The sequence below is a fragment of the Vidua chalybeata genome, chromosome 18, assembly GCF_026979565.1.
Source record: "Vidua chalybeata isolate OUT-0048 chromosome 18, bVidCha1 merged haplotype, whole genome shotgun sequence".
Taxonomy (NCBI): domain Eukaryota; kingdom Metazoa; phylum Chordata; class Aves; order Passeriformes; family Viduidae; genus Vidua; species Vidua chalybeata.
In genome coordinates this window covers 10,731,489-10,745,697 of record NC_071547.1, presented here as the reverse complement: position 1 = coordinate 10,745,697, position 14,209 = coordinate 10,731,489, and the positions used below count along the sequence as shown (strand labels likewise).

The following is a 14,209-nucleotide window of genomic DNA, read 5'->3' as shown; positions in this document are numbered from 1 at the left end:
ACTGATGGGGTGACAAATACTTGTCCTTTTGTTGGGACTTCCCAAGGAGGAGTTAAAATCTCCTGGAAATTTGGAAAGAGTGGAGAGGAATCCCTGTGTTCATCCTTGGGTCAGGTTTTAGGCTAAGATTTGATATTGTGAACAAGATTTAGTTCAGGGATTTCAAAGGCTGCTGTAAAAACATGGAAAGGAAATCCTTTCCCATGTCAGGCTTCACCTTTACCTCCATCAGATCCTTGGGATCTGATATTAAATAAGTTTTTTGTTGCCATGAGTTACAGCAGCTCTGGAAAGCCTTGAGGTATCCAACATTTTGTTGCAGAAATATCAGGAACATGTTCTAAAATAACTTGTTTAGGGCCAGTAGTGATTGGATTCTTCAGTGCTGGAGCTTCCTGATTCTAAACTGTGGATTTTTGAACAGATTTTTAACCAGATTTTTGTCTGGCAACTTCATTTACTATGTCTTGGCTGGTACATCAGGAAACTTCACGTCTGCACATGAAAATACATGGAAAACTTTTATGCTCTTAGAGTGTAGGAATAAGCAAGAAAGTGAACTGGATGTTGCTCTGTGCAGGTCTGTATTTATCATTTTTCCAGTTATTAGTAATTTGCAGTGGCCAACAAGGTTTCTGGTTCTGAGATTGCAAAATCATCTTGAATTCGCTCCTTTGAATTCCTTGCTGGCCACGAGTTTGTAGCAGAAGTGATCTAACAAAACTCTTGAGTCTGTTGTGGTGAGAGCATCACTTGGCCAGGGCGAGGGGAAGCTGTCATGAGAGAAAATGAGAGGGAGTTTCTAATTCCACCTGGCAGAGGTGGGATTTAAGATTTGGGATTGCAGGAGGGATTCACTTGTCAGGTCTCATCTGTAGGGTGGGAGTTCTATGAGGAATCTGAAGTGGAACGTGGGTGCTACTGGGGAAGTTCTGCAGAGCTCCTGTCCAACCCTGGGGATTTGGGAAACCTCTGGTCAGGTGGGAAGCACAAACAGACTCCAGACTTCAGCACTGATAGTCTTGGACATCATTAATGATTTCTTTTCCCAAGTTTTAACAAAAATCAAAATATTACACAGCACCTTGCGCTGCTTCTCCCTGTCCCCTTCTGCTATTTTAATATAGTAATTAAATATTCATTATTAGCCTCCAACAGATTTTAAATAGACCAGGGACATGTTTTTTTTTCTTGTAAATTCTTTTCCCAGTCAACTTTTAAAAAAATTTCTTTTAGTTTTGCAATTTTTAATGCAGAAATGAAAGTAGTCTATTAACACCCCACGTAAAACTAACACTCTGGCCCAGAAGCATCAACAACCTCATCCTTGCTATGTGGACAATTTCCTACATTGCTTAAGTCAAGCTTTAATACATTTCCCCCCCTTCTTTGCTACAGGTTGTTTGTTTGTTTGTTTGTTTGTTTGTTTTTGTGGGGTTTTTTGGGGGTTTTTTTTGAACAGCAAAATTTCTGGATGTGACAGAAACTTTTCGTTCTATTCAACTATAGCTCAGGTTGACAACCACTACTTTGGGAATAGTGACTTTTAGAAAAAAAGAAGTTGATCCATTTTAGTTTAGTTTAGTTTTAGTCTTTAAAAATGATAGATGTACACTCTACAAGGTGAGTGGGCTCAGGACAAAATAGAAATATTTTAAGATGATCGTTGCTTTAGAAGATACCAAAAATACATTTCAGCTCAGCTCCTATAAGGAGGAATACGTAGGATTAGAGAGATAACAGCCTTTGTGAATTGAAAAACATCAAAGTGAAAGAGAATATTTTGGATATTTAGTGAGAAAACACTTTCCTTCGTCTCCCTCCTCCAACAGCTGATTTTTTGGCAAAAATAGCACCCAGTGTGTTTTGACTGAAATGGAAATATTTCTGTCTGGGGAGAAGTTACTGCAGCACGTTCTGGGAATTGCTCTTTGGCAACGTGGTGACTCCAACCTGTTCCCTCTCCTCCTGTGTCCCCCAGAGCACCACAGTCCTCTCTTGTGGCCATGGAGATTCTCATATTCCCTGGGAAATGCAGTCTGGAAGGAATCTGGAACCCACCACCCCTGTGCTCTGGCACCTGGGGTAAAAGTCTTGCTGTTGCAGCCAAACAGCTCCTTCTTGGCCTGAAAGGAGCTGAGCTTCACTTTGGCCTCCAGGAGGAATTCCTTCCCTGGAAGGGTGGTCAGGCATTGGAATGGGCTGCCCATGGAGTCTCCATCCCTGGAGGTGTCCGAGGAATGACAGGATGTGGCACCCAGTGCCCTGGTTCAGTTGACAATGTGTTGATCAAAGGTTGGACTCGATCTTGGAGGTCTCTTCTGACCTTCATGATTCTAAGAAAATAGTTTTTCATCAAGAAATAAAATCCCTAATCAGGTTGTTCACTTTTTCCTGCTCTCGGCTCTCTGTTGAAAGAGAGAAAAGTGTTGGTTGGGTGAGAAGTATCGGGGTGGGGATGGCTCCCCAGTGTTTGTGTGGGGCTTGGCACTGCGAGGGTCTGACCTTTATGGGGTCCCACTGAGAATTTATGGTAAGAAATCCCCATGGAGATCATGTTCCAAAGAGGAGTCCTTTGAAAAGGGTCACAGAATCACCTCTAGAATTTCATCCAAGATTTACCCACTATGGCCAAATCTACCAGTGAAAGATGTCCCCAAGTGTCACATGGCCTGGCATCATGCCATGGTATGTCCCTCTTTCTCCTCCACCGGAGCTCTCAGGTTCCCCCGGGAAACAAAACGAGGCTCTGTCATTTTTTGGGAATTGGATGTTGGTTGTGTGAGGCTAAGAGAGATGAACCCAACCAATCCATGCAGCCTCTCCTCAGGATGGAGAACTAAGGGCACATCCAGGAGTCATCTCCTGGCAGGTGATCTCCTTGGAAGGGAGACAAGGTGAGGATGCAGCTTAGGGGGGTTGTGTGGGTACAGTTTTCATTGAGGATCACGGTGTGAAGGTGGAACAAGCAGCTCAAAACTATGACCTGGGAGGGCTGGGAGATCCCTTAGAACCCAGGAGATCTGAGGGTTGTCGCTGAAGTTTGATGGCCACAGCTCTTGACCTTCTCCATGAGCCACCAAAGCTGGCCTCCAGCTGAATCTCCTGGTGGAATTAAGTGCTGGGTGTCCACAGGCAGGTCCTCTGAATCCCACCACGCATCCTGGCAGCCACTGCTGCCCTGAATATCAAGGGCTAAACCTCTGCTTCCTCCCAGTCCATCTGTCTGTTGTTCCTCGTGCACAGCCTGGATTTCAGTTCTGAGCAAGTGCTGCTTCCAGGGGATGAAACCCCACCTTTGGAACAGGCTTTCCTTGGCAAGTCCCCGGTTCCCGGGCTTGGGAAAGCTTTCATGGCCCAACCAGAGCCACATTTCTTTGGGTTTGAACTCCTGGGTGAATTTCCCTTCCATTCCAGCTCGGTTGCTGATGTTTCTGGCAGCCACCACAGCAGTGGTTTGGATGAAAGCTCCCTGCTGGCATAGGTTTATATGATTGCTATTGTTAAATTCTGTAAATAAGTTCTGAGCTCTCCGGTGATAGATCCTCCCTCAGGGGTGTCACTGCAGGTTCAGGACTCTTCCTCTGCATGCCAATGGCCAGGTGAGCCTGTGGATGGCATTTAAGGAGCTTGAGCACAATGATTTTGGACAGGTGAGGGGAGTACCTCAAAGCCAGCTTGGTCCAATGGTTAGAGACTCAGAGGAGAAAACTTGTGTTTGAATCAGCGCTTTTGTGGCTGCTCTGAGCCTGGTGACACTTTGGGGTGCTGTACTTTGCAGTTTAGCAAGCCTGTGGGTTCAGGAGGAGCCTTTTACCTCACCTGAAGTGTCTGAGACCCCCTGTTCAGCTTCAGCTCTCTCTGCAGAGCAGCAATCATCTTTGGGGTTGCCACACTGCTGATGTGTTTGGAGAAACAGCTCCAAAAAACCACATCTGGGGGCAAGAGAACAATCCAGGCTTTCCCTCCCATCCTGGCTCTGCTGAGGCTCTGGTGTGCATCACATCTCAGTGATTTATTTATTTCTCTTTTCTGAGCTTGGTCTGTGGTGCAGGGATCCCCCACCCAGGACAACCAGGCTGACAGACTCCAGGCAAAAGGAGTGGGAACAACTACTATAAGGGAAAAAAAAGTAGACCTAAATATTTAATAAATTTCCAAGTCAGCTTGGCAGAAATGATGTTTTTATTTACATGCATGTGCATATTGCAAATACATTACAAACAGTATACAGCTTATAAATGCTACAGTATGTAAATAGAAATCGTGTTTATTTTGCTGAAACTGCATTTATGTATTTTATGTGTGTGTATAAAATAGTGGTGGTGGAAAAGGCATGAATTTAAGGGGACTAAAAGGAAAGGGAATAACGAGTTCTGCATGGATAAAGTGTGACGGGGCTGCAGCCTCCTGGGAGGGATATCTCCATTTCCCTGAAAGCCAAAACAAACTCCATGACACTAATGTGCTGCCTTCATTTATTAACCCTCTGATCTATTTATTAATTGATTGCTTTGCTGACTCGTTTCTCTTTTGTTTCTTTGCTTGTAGTAAAGAGTACCCAGTTGTTCCCAGGAGCACAGTGAGACAAAAAGTGTCCTCGAATCACAGCCCCTTCAGCGGCGAGACCAGGGTCCTTTCTGCCTCCTCCAACCTGGGCTCCCAGTACCAGTGTGAGAACGGGGTGTCCAGCACCTCCCAGGACCTGCTGCCTCCTGCCAACCCCTACCCCATCTCCCAGGAGCACGGCCAGATCTACCACTGCACCAAGAGAAAAGGTCAGAGCTTGCCCGCTCCCTGCTTCGTGGTTTCCCCCTCCTAACATGACTGTTGGCATTGTTTCCTGATGTTTCCCCTTGGACAGCTCCAAGGATAAGTGACTTTGTGGATAGAAAAACATCAAAGTGAAAGAAAGAGAGTATTTTAGATATTCAGTGAGAAAATACTTTCCTTTGTCTCGCTCCTCCAATTGTTGATTTTTTGGCAAAAATAGCACGCAACAAATGATGCTGGAGGATGAGCGAGGCATGAGGGCTGTGGGCAGCTCCCCCAGGCTGGGCTGGGAAACTCTAAAATCCCATTTCTGCCGGCTTGGGAACGAGCTGTTTGGAGGGCTGGCAGTGCCTTTCACCCACCATGAATCCACATTTGGAAAGATAGCTGGTGCTGGAGATAAAGATGACTTATCTGCAGCCCCTCAGACAGGGTTAATCTCCAAGTGGAGATACCTTGACAGTTTGTATTTTGCCCAGTTTTCAACTCAGGGCTGTCTCACAGCTGGGAGACAGTTTTCTGTCTGCAGAAATGCTCGGGCTAACGAAGGGTGCCTGGGATTGAAACCCATGATATCCATGGTCCTTCCCTCCTGCTGCCACTGAGCTGCTTTGACAGAGCTTTAGGGATCAAACTGTGAGGGCTTTCCACTGACTGCTCAGCTCGTCCTGGCGTGAAGAGCCCCCTGACAGTGATGGCATAATTGTTCCAGGCAGGAGCGAGGGGTTTGTGGTCACTGCCCTCCTCTCCCAAAGCAGTGGGAATGCTTCAGTGCAGCACCACTTGTAGGATTGAGACAGCAAAAGTTTTAGATGCATTTTACTTGGAAAAAAATAGGGGATTTCCAGGGCTGGATGCAACAAGGGATGGGCAGGGGCCGGTTTCTGCCAACCCTGTTGCCCTTCTTGGGATTTCTTCTATGGAAAAGCTACCAGAAGGCAGCAAGCACCATGGCATTGAGTGCAGCAGGAATTTCTCCCCACAGCAGAGCCCTTCCCTCTTCCCTGCACGACCCTATCAGTCAGACACATGCCATTATTTTTAGCAACATAACCCCTGGAGCACTGGGATGTGCAGACACACAGTCTAAGGTAGGGAAGGCTGGGAAGTGCTGGCAGAGGAGGCAGGAGGGTGGTGGAAATCTCTCCCAAGTCCTTGGTGAATCCCCCAGATATTGTAGGAGCACGTGGGTTGTGTACAGGTATGCAAAGTAAAAAACCCTGAGAAATCCGAATATTTTCCTGAGATTGAGGGAAACAATGGAAAACAGGTGGCATTTTCTGTCCCCTCCAGCTGACCAGGTGACTGTGCTCACCCAGAACGTGTCAGAGCAGGGATTGGAAATGGGCTGTAAGGCAGGGAATAAGGAGATGCAGTGGCCACCCGAAGTGTCCCCCAGGTCAGAGGTGTGGGGTGTGTGGCCTGTTTTACCCCAGCTCTGCTGTGGGTGTGAGGTGCTGGGGTGCTGCAAAGTCCCAGTGCTGGTGCTGGAAGGTGACCCCTGTGATCCCTCCTCAGCGCTGGGAGCTGCAGCTCCTGGGAGTCTTTTCTCAGCTCCTCTGTCCTGGGAGCTGAGCTCTCACCTCTCCTCTTCCCCCTTTTCCAAAACTAACCAAAACAAGCTGGCCCAAATGACAGCCAGCCCTCGGGACAATCCCTGACTGCTGCGTGTCCCTGCCCCGCGGGGCAATTCATCATTCGCCTCCGCATTGTAACGCGATAAGGAATCAACAGAGGTTTCCTTCCAGTTTTGGGATTCCCGCTAAGTGGTGTCTCCATGGGTGGTTTCCCTCAATCCCCCAATTATCTCACTTCCTCTTATTGTCACAAAAGACACGGCTATCTGCCCTGGAATAAAGCTCCCGGCCCCTCTTGGCCTGCGTGGCCCTGGCCGCCGCGCGGGGGACCGGCCAAGGGAGGCCTGGTCTGCAGGGCCCATGGCCCCTGCTTATCTCTGCCATGGCTTGAGTGGCACAAGCAGTTAAGGGCCTTTTATCAAAGCCGCCAAACGCTTTAATCAAAGAGGAGCAGCGTCCTGCCCGATACCAGCGGCTTCTTCCGCGAGGTTGGGTGTCCCGGCAGCCTGAGCCTCTGCGTCCCTCCCTGCGCCTTCTTCTCTCCCCTCCCTGTGCCTTTGGTAAATCGAAAACAGCCACCAGGGCTGAGAGGAAAGAAACATAAAGTTAATGGGAACCAGAGAGCCAGCCTGAGCTGCCAAGCAGCTCTTTGCAAAGTGAAATTAATTAAAAGGAAAAAAAAAAAATTCACTAGAGATGAGCGAATAGGGTTGGATAAATCAGAGCGTGATCCAAGGTTTCATGTCACTGAGTGTGGAACTTCCTTCCAGCACCAGCAAGGATCTTTGTTGGACATGGGAAAATAATCCTATGTATGATATTCCTCTTTTTTTTGCTGTTCCAGCCTCTCATTTCTGAGTTTTACTTCATAGTACTCCTGCCTTCCTACATTTGTGCTTAACGGTTATCAAGCCTCACCACCTCAGAAAACGCAAAAGCAAGAGTTTGTTTGCTCCTACTGTCCCTCTGTCCATTTTCTGGACTGGAAATCTTATTGATTGTCTTGGACTATCCACTCCCCAGGCATTGACTCCTCCTCAGGCAGTTTAGGATTTATCTCAACCGGATTATTTCCTTTCCCAAGGCTGTGGTTACGGATAAGTGCTCTCGGGGGCAGAGGGCAGTTCAGCTGGCTTTGAGACCAGCTGCTGTCTGCATCTTCTGGGGTGAATTCCAAGCCAGTCTCCTTCCACCTTTGACATCTCCTGAAGTTTCTCTGCCTCCTCTTCAATCAGAGGCAAGCCTTGGGTTAGGCTCAGTTAGGGACAGGTCTGTGTTCAGCCAACTCAAAGGAGCCTTGTTCAACTTCTGCTTTCCTGGTGACCTAAGACAAGGATAATTCTCCGTGGCTGGCAGTGTTGTTCTTGGCTGTCAAGGCAAGATGGATTCACTGTGGAGATCTGATATGGAATTACATTAGGGGAGAGCAGCAGGGCTGCCAGGGGATGTTATCTCTGAAGGCTCCCCTGCTTCAGGGAGGTGATGCTCTCCTGGCTGAGGAAGGAAGGAAGGACACATCCCAGAGCTCCTAATCTGGTGATTCCTGGCGTGCAGGTGGGGAGGGCAGGGTCACAGCATTGGGAATGACCCCGGTGCACTGCAGTGGGGTCGCTGTTCCAGGAATGGGGAATGGCAAGGATCATCCTGCCTTGTATCCCAGCCCACACTGGGATTGCTGACGGCACGTGACAAAGTCACTGGTCTTGAGAGGATGGACAAGCTCCAACCCTGGGTCTCATCAAGGAGTGGCCTCAGCTCTTGATGTGGATTTTTAGACTGACATAAAGAGCAGTTGGAGCTTTGTCTTTTTTCTGGTTGTTCTCCACCTTTCCCTCTCCCATTATTGTGCTTGGAGAAGCCCAAAAGGCCTCACCAGCAGGCAGCTTGCCTTGTGTCTTTCATTTAGCCCCACATCCCAGTTAGGACCCTGGGCCTTGTTTTCCCTTGTATTATCCTCTCTCTCAGACATCCTGTGGACTAAATAGGCATCCCTCAAACCTCTGCTCCCTCCCAGCCTTACACAATCCCAACCACTTGGCAGATTTCTGGGATGCTTGCGATGCTGAACAGGAGGCAACTGGAACAGCCTCTCCCTGGGGAGGTTATAAAAGTTGTCAAGTTGGCACTCTGAGGGAGAGGAGGGATGTGGCAGAATCCACTGGCTCCAACCAGCAAGGACCATGTCCTTCACCCCCTAACTTGGACATCACCCTGGAGAAGGATTTATCTTTCATCTCCTTCCTGCTCTGATGAGGTTGGTGCTGGTACAGCAATGCCTTTCCACCTTCTCCTCAAGAACAGGCACTGTCAATGTGCACAGATCTCTTTGTTGACTGAACCAACTTCTCCCACATCCCACCCAGCTTTGCTTTTTCACTCGAAGAATCTGTAGGACAAAATTCGGGCACGGGATGTCTCCTTGGAGCACAGGCTGCTCACCCTGCTCTTGTCTGGAGATGTGATGAGCTGGCCAAGGCTCAGGCTGTGCTGCAGCTGGAGAGATGCAGCGGAGCCCAGAGCGGGGTGGCTGTGGGACACTGAGGGTGAGGAAGGAACTCCCTGCACGGGGGGATGTTCAGGGAGCTGGGGTGCACTCAGCTCTTGCTGAGCAGCCTCACTCTTGTGGCACTGTAGTTTCATATCCCTAACGAGGAAAGGCTGAGGGGGCTGGGCCAGTCTTGACTAAGAGGGGACCCCATCAGTGTCTGCAGGGAGGTGCCAGGGGATGGACCAGGCTCTGCTCCGTGGTGTCCAGCAGCAGGACAACAGGCAGGAACTGATGCCTGGGAGGTTCCACCTGAACACGAGGAAGGACTTCTTTCCAGTCAGACTGCCCAGAAAGATATTGGAGATATTCCAGAATTGGAATTGGAGATATTCCAGAATTTTCTGGACACAATCCTGTGCCATGTGCTCTGGGATGACCCTGCTGGAGCAGGGAGGTTGGACCAGATAACCCACTGTGGTCCCTTCCAACCTGATCCAGTCTCTGAACCCCCTCTCCTGTCAGAGGTGCCCCCTGTGCCTCCGCAGGGAGTGCTGGCAGCTTGCTGCCTGTGGAAAAGATTCCAGCTTTTGGGGGTTGGATTGTCCCTGTCCCACAGCCCTGTCGTGTTCAATACAACACAGCCATATCACAGACAGTGAGATACAGCTGGAATGGCTGGCATGTCTTAGGTTCCGTGTCCTAGCATTTAGGACTTATTTGCCCTTTAGAGATGCTCATTTTGATTGAATCTGCCTTGTTCTTTTCTTCTTGGACAACCTTTGTCGCTCTTGCACCCTGGTGTTGGCTCTTCGGGCTTGTGCCAGATCCATGCTGGAATCCAGACTGGATAAAACAACAGAGTCAGTGATAATCACCCATTGTGTGTCCCTCACAAAGTCAGGATGAACCTCCTGTAACGCCCTGGAAGTGTGGGTGAGCTCTGAAAACCAAACGAGTCGTGTCCCATTCTTCATTGTCTTCCGCCCTGGGGAGCTGAGTGTCATGTATGGGGAAGGAGCTCTCCTGATTTACACCAGGGGGGAGAGGGAGGCCCAGTGCACCCTGAAGTCCAGAGGTTTTCCATGTTTGCATTTCATTCTACGTGGCCCGAATCTTGGAATTGGGAAAATTCCATTTAAAAGGCCATTTGCGTGGTATTTACAACCCAGCTGGAAGTAGTAAATACCGGAAATCTTGGAAGCGCTCGTGCTCTCGCTCAAGCTCCTTCATTAGATAGATCATCAAATTCCTTGTGAGGGAGCCAGTTTCCACCCCATTCTTCAGGCTCCGTTTTCCTTGGATTCACTTCAGAGCAGCTTCTCCCTGGCGCTGGCAGCTCCCCCTGCTTGGCAGCACCTCCTGCTTTTTGAGGTTTGTGCAGCACCGAGGGGCTGCTCCCTAGAGCTGATCACCACCCTTGGCTTCCAAGAATAGCAGCAACAAGGGGGGGGATGATCAGGATATCTCCCAGGATAGCCAACAACTCCTCTGAGGGCTCAGTGGCACCTGGAAAAGGACAAGGAGCTGCTGCCAGGGAACCAACACCAGCAATCGAGCCCTGAACAGGCAGTTACATATCCCCAGGGTCCTGCTGACGTTGATAGGAGGAGGTAAGAGGAGCTTCAGGGACAGGACTGTCCCCTGAGCTGCGCTGTCCAGGCTCCAGAGCCCGTGAGGATGAATTGAAACTGCAGCCTTTGGCACTGCCTGAGAGACCTGTTTGCCTTGTGCTCCTCTTGTCATTGAAGATGTCCCCTTTCCACCCTAAAGCTGCTCCACACACCCGGGGGATGCCCTCCAGCTGCTCTGTGCTGGCTCTGATCTCCTCTGTGGGGAGTGGTGGGACAAGACCAGAGAGCTTGGGCCGCCGTAAATCCCTCAGGCAGCACCGGCTGAGGCTCTCTGCTCTGCACCATCCCACCTCAGGATGCACATGGACCATTCCCTTCCCTCTCTAGCACTTTGAGGCTCCAAAAATGGGAAAATCCCTGGGAAGAGGGGCAGGAGGACGGGCAGAAGCTGTTAGGGCAGGTTGGGATCCTTTGTTAATGCCTAGGTCCTGTTTGGAGACGGGAACAAGGTCCTTAAACACCTTAAAACCCCTTTCCAGATAAAACATCAGGGAACCTGGCTCTAGAGGGACCAGCAGAGTGATCCTGAGAGCTTGCAGAAGGACAGAGGGTACTTATGGGGTTTCCACTGAAATCCCATGTTTTTTCCTCTTCACCTGTGATGGTTTCTGGAAGTGGTTCTGTCACACTGCAGCTCTGCCCAGCTGGGCTGCGGCAGGCAGTGAAATGTCTGGGCTAAATGGAAAAATCAGCAAGCTCAGGTTGTAAGTCAGGCAGTTTTACACCATGGAAAAACAGAGTTTGACTGGTTTGTGTTGTATATTTAAAAAAATCAAAATAAAATAAACAGTCAAACCCCAAGCCAATGATTTCTGGTGCCAGCAGAGTGATGCGGTTTAATGCTGAAAACTTTATTAGCAGAACAATGCTGCATTTTACAAGACATTGTTTTTCCACCCCAGTGTTCTTATTACTCAGCGGTGGGTCAGGAATCCAAACTTTTTACACTGTCCATAAAAGCTCCAGCTCAGGCTGTTCTTCCAGATGTATCTCCTGTCATGGAGCTGAGATCAGGAGAGGGGTTAGACCTGTGCCTCCAGCTTTTGGCTTTCAGGGGACTTCATCCTTTCCCCTGCTCCTACAAAAACTGGACCTGAGCTGGATTAAGGAGGATGACACATTCCTGCATCTCCCTGCTCATTCTTTCAGCTGGTTTTAAAAATGGGATGGAATTGCTCATTTATCTCGTCCTGCTTCCCACCCCAATGTACAGGGAAGGCACAGGAGAAACTTGATTATCAGGGCTCTGCATTGCTGAGGTGAAGGAGCCAGGCTTTGAGGTTGTCAGGAAGAAAGAAACGGGACTGTGGCTTTCCAGCTGAATTGATGCTATTACAGAGCCAAAGGCCACTGTGGGGGTGTCCCCATGGTGGCCCTCAGTACCTGCTCCTTGTGGGATGGTTGGATCAAGATGAACAGCAGCAGTAGTTCCAGCTGGACTTGGAATACCCCTGGGTGGGAACAAGGGGTTATTTTACATGCAGAGAGGGTGCAGCTCCCAGGAGAGCCCTCGTGGCTGCTTAGAGCAACAAGGGTTACGTGCATGTGTTTAGAAGAAACAAAAGATGCCTGCACTGCCCACCTGCCCCTCCTGAAGGTGTGACATGAGCATTCCCCTCGGAGCAGCCTGGCAGCAGCACCTCTGTGCCTCTTGTGGGGCAGATGCTCTCAGTCCTCCTTTCTGTGCAACTGTTTGGGGTTTGTTTCCCCACTGTATTTTGGGGGTGAAAAAAAATTACAGCTCAAAACACGTCGGTGGAGAAAAATTGTAAAGGGTAACTTGTTCCAAATTTCTTTCAAATCTGACGACCCCTGTTCAAAGGGTGCAGCCAGCACAGCTCTAACCAAGCGGGATGTTTTCCTGCCTGCACCAGAAAGCTTGTTTTTGAAGCAGCAGCAAAGTTAATCCATGTCAGAACAGCTCCCCTTCCCTTGCCACACTGTCCTTAAAATCTCTTGGTGAAGTGCTCAGCCCTGGGAATTTTGCCATCCATTCCAGCAGAGCTGGATTTCATTTGATGACCCTGTGAATGAATAAATAAGTGCACATTCATTTATTCATTTGGCCTCACCCTGGAGATTTCACCTAAATTGTTTATCTCCTTCCCTCTGCTGGCCTGGGATGCTGCAGGAAACAAAGGGCTCTGCAAGATGTGCCTTGTTGTTTCTAGCTGTGAAATTTACTTTTCTCCTTTGTTCCCCTTGGCTCCAGCACACGTCCCCGTGTGGATTTATGTGCCCACAGCCCTGTGTGGATTTATGTGCCGAGCTACCTTGGCACAGCTGAGGGCTGGGGCTGTCAAACTCCAAATCTGATTGTCCCAACGCTGGTGCTCTCTTGGGAGGATTTTATTGTGATCTCCTTTTTTGTCTCTTTTTATCATTTATATTTTATCATGGAAATATTTTGTTGTAAAGGATTTGAGCTGACAGCATCAGCTGTGAGCCTCCTGGGGGAGAGGGGCGATCTGGTAGGTGCAGAGGTCACGGACAGATGTTATTCCTCAGGTAAAAGTGGCAGCAGGAAGAAGATGGGGAGCATGTGGAGGGATCCCTCCAGCATCTTGGTTTTCCTCCCAGAGCTCCTGGCCAACCCCTTCCCCACTCCAGCAGAGAGGGCCAAGTGCAAGGCTGGGTTTCCACAGGGTAGACCGAGATCAGTTCCAGGGAAATGATGGGGATTTACGCCGAGGGAAGTGTCAGATTGTCCTCGGTAAAAGCAGGGCCACAGAGAGGGATGCTCAGCTGCGGGCACATTGTCGTTGGTGGCTACCAGGACTTTTCTCTCCCAACAGATGAGGAATGTTCCACCACCGAGCATCCCTACAAGAAGCCCTACATGGAGACCTCTCCAGCAGACGAGGACCCTTTCTACAGGTCCAGTTACCCGCAGCAGCAGGGACTGAACACGTCGTACAGGACTGAGTCGGCGCAGCGCCAGGCCTGCATGTACGCCAGCTCGGCGCCGCCCACGGAGCCCGTGCCCAGCCTGGAGGACATCAGCTGTAACACGTGGCCCAGCGTGCCCTCGTACAGCAGTTGCACAGTGTCTGCCATGCAGCCCATGGACAGGTTACCCTACCAGCATTTCTCTGCCCACTTCACCTCGGGGCCGCTCATGCCCCGCCTGGGCAGCGTGGCCAACCACACGTCGCCCCAAATCGCAGACACCCACAGCATGTTCCAGCACCAAAGCTCTCACCAGCCCATCGTGAGGCAGTGTGGACCTCAAACGGGCATCCAGTCCCCTCCCAGCAGCCTGCAGCCGGCGGAATTCCTGTATTCCCACGGCGTGCCTCGAACCCTGTCGCCCCACCAGTACCACTCGGTGCACGGCGTGGGGATGGTGCCAGAGTGGAGCGAGAACAGCTAACCAGGGGGGGCAGGGAATGCCAGAGCCACGGGAAAATCCCAGCAAACGGCAGAAGGAGAAGGAAAAGAATCCCCCTGTTGATAACAAAGCGTTTTGCAAGACTCCTTGAAGTGAATGTTCACCGCTAGCACTCAAGAGGGACGGACAGTGACTGAAACCACGGCTGGAAGTCATCGGCCTCGCTGTGACTTGCCCTGACCCCCCTTTTGTTTTCTTTTGTTTCAAAAGAAAAGCCAACAGCCCAGCACACTTCTGTCCCTCCACGGTCCCACCCAGTTTGTGTTGCTGCCACCACCTTCGTCCCCTCCCTGCCCTTCTGCTCTTTCTGTTCTCCAAGGGACACCAAACTCCTGCTGCCTTTCTCACC

General features: G+C 49.9%; 1 protein-coding gene across 1 annotated transcript in view; it reads left to right on the top strand.

The window, feature by feature from the left end:
• The window catches only part of TBX5 (T-box transcription factor 5), a 38,180-nt gene extending 24,338 nt beyond the window's left edge, over window positions 1–13,842 (top strand). The window contains exons 8-9 of the mRNA XM_053959607.1: window positions 4,552–4,778; window positions 13,265–13,842. Coding sequence (XP_053815582.1) covers window positions 4,552–4,778; window positions 13,265–13,842 — 805 coding nt within the window. The remainder of the gene's footprint in view (window positions 1–4,551; window positions 4,779–13,264) is intronic.
• The last annotated feature ends 367 nt before the right edge of the window (window positions 13,843–14,209 follow it).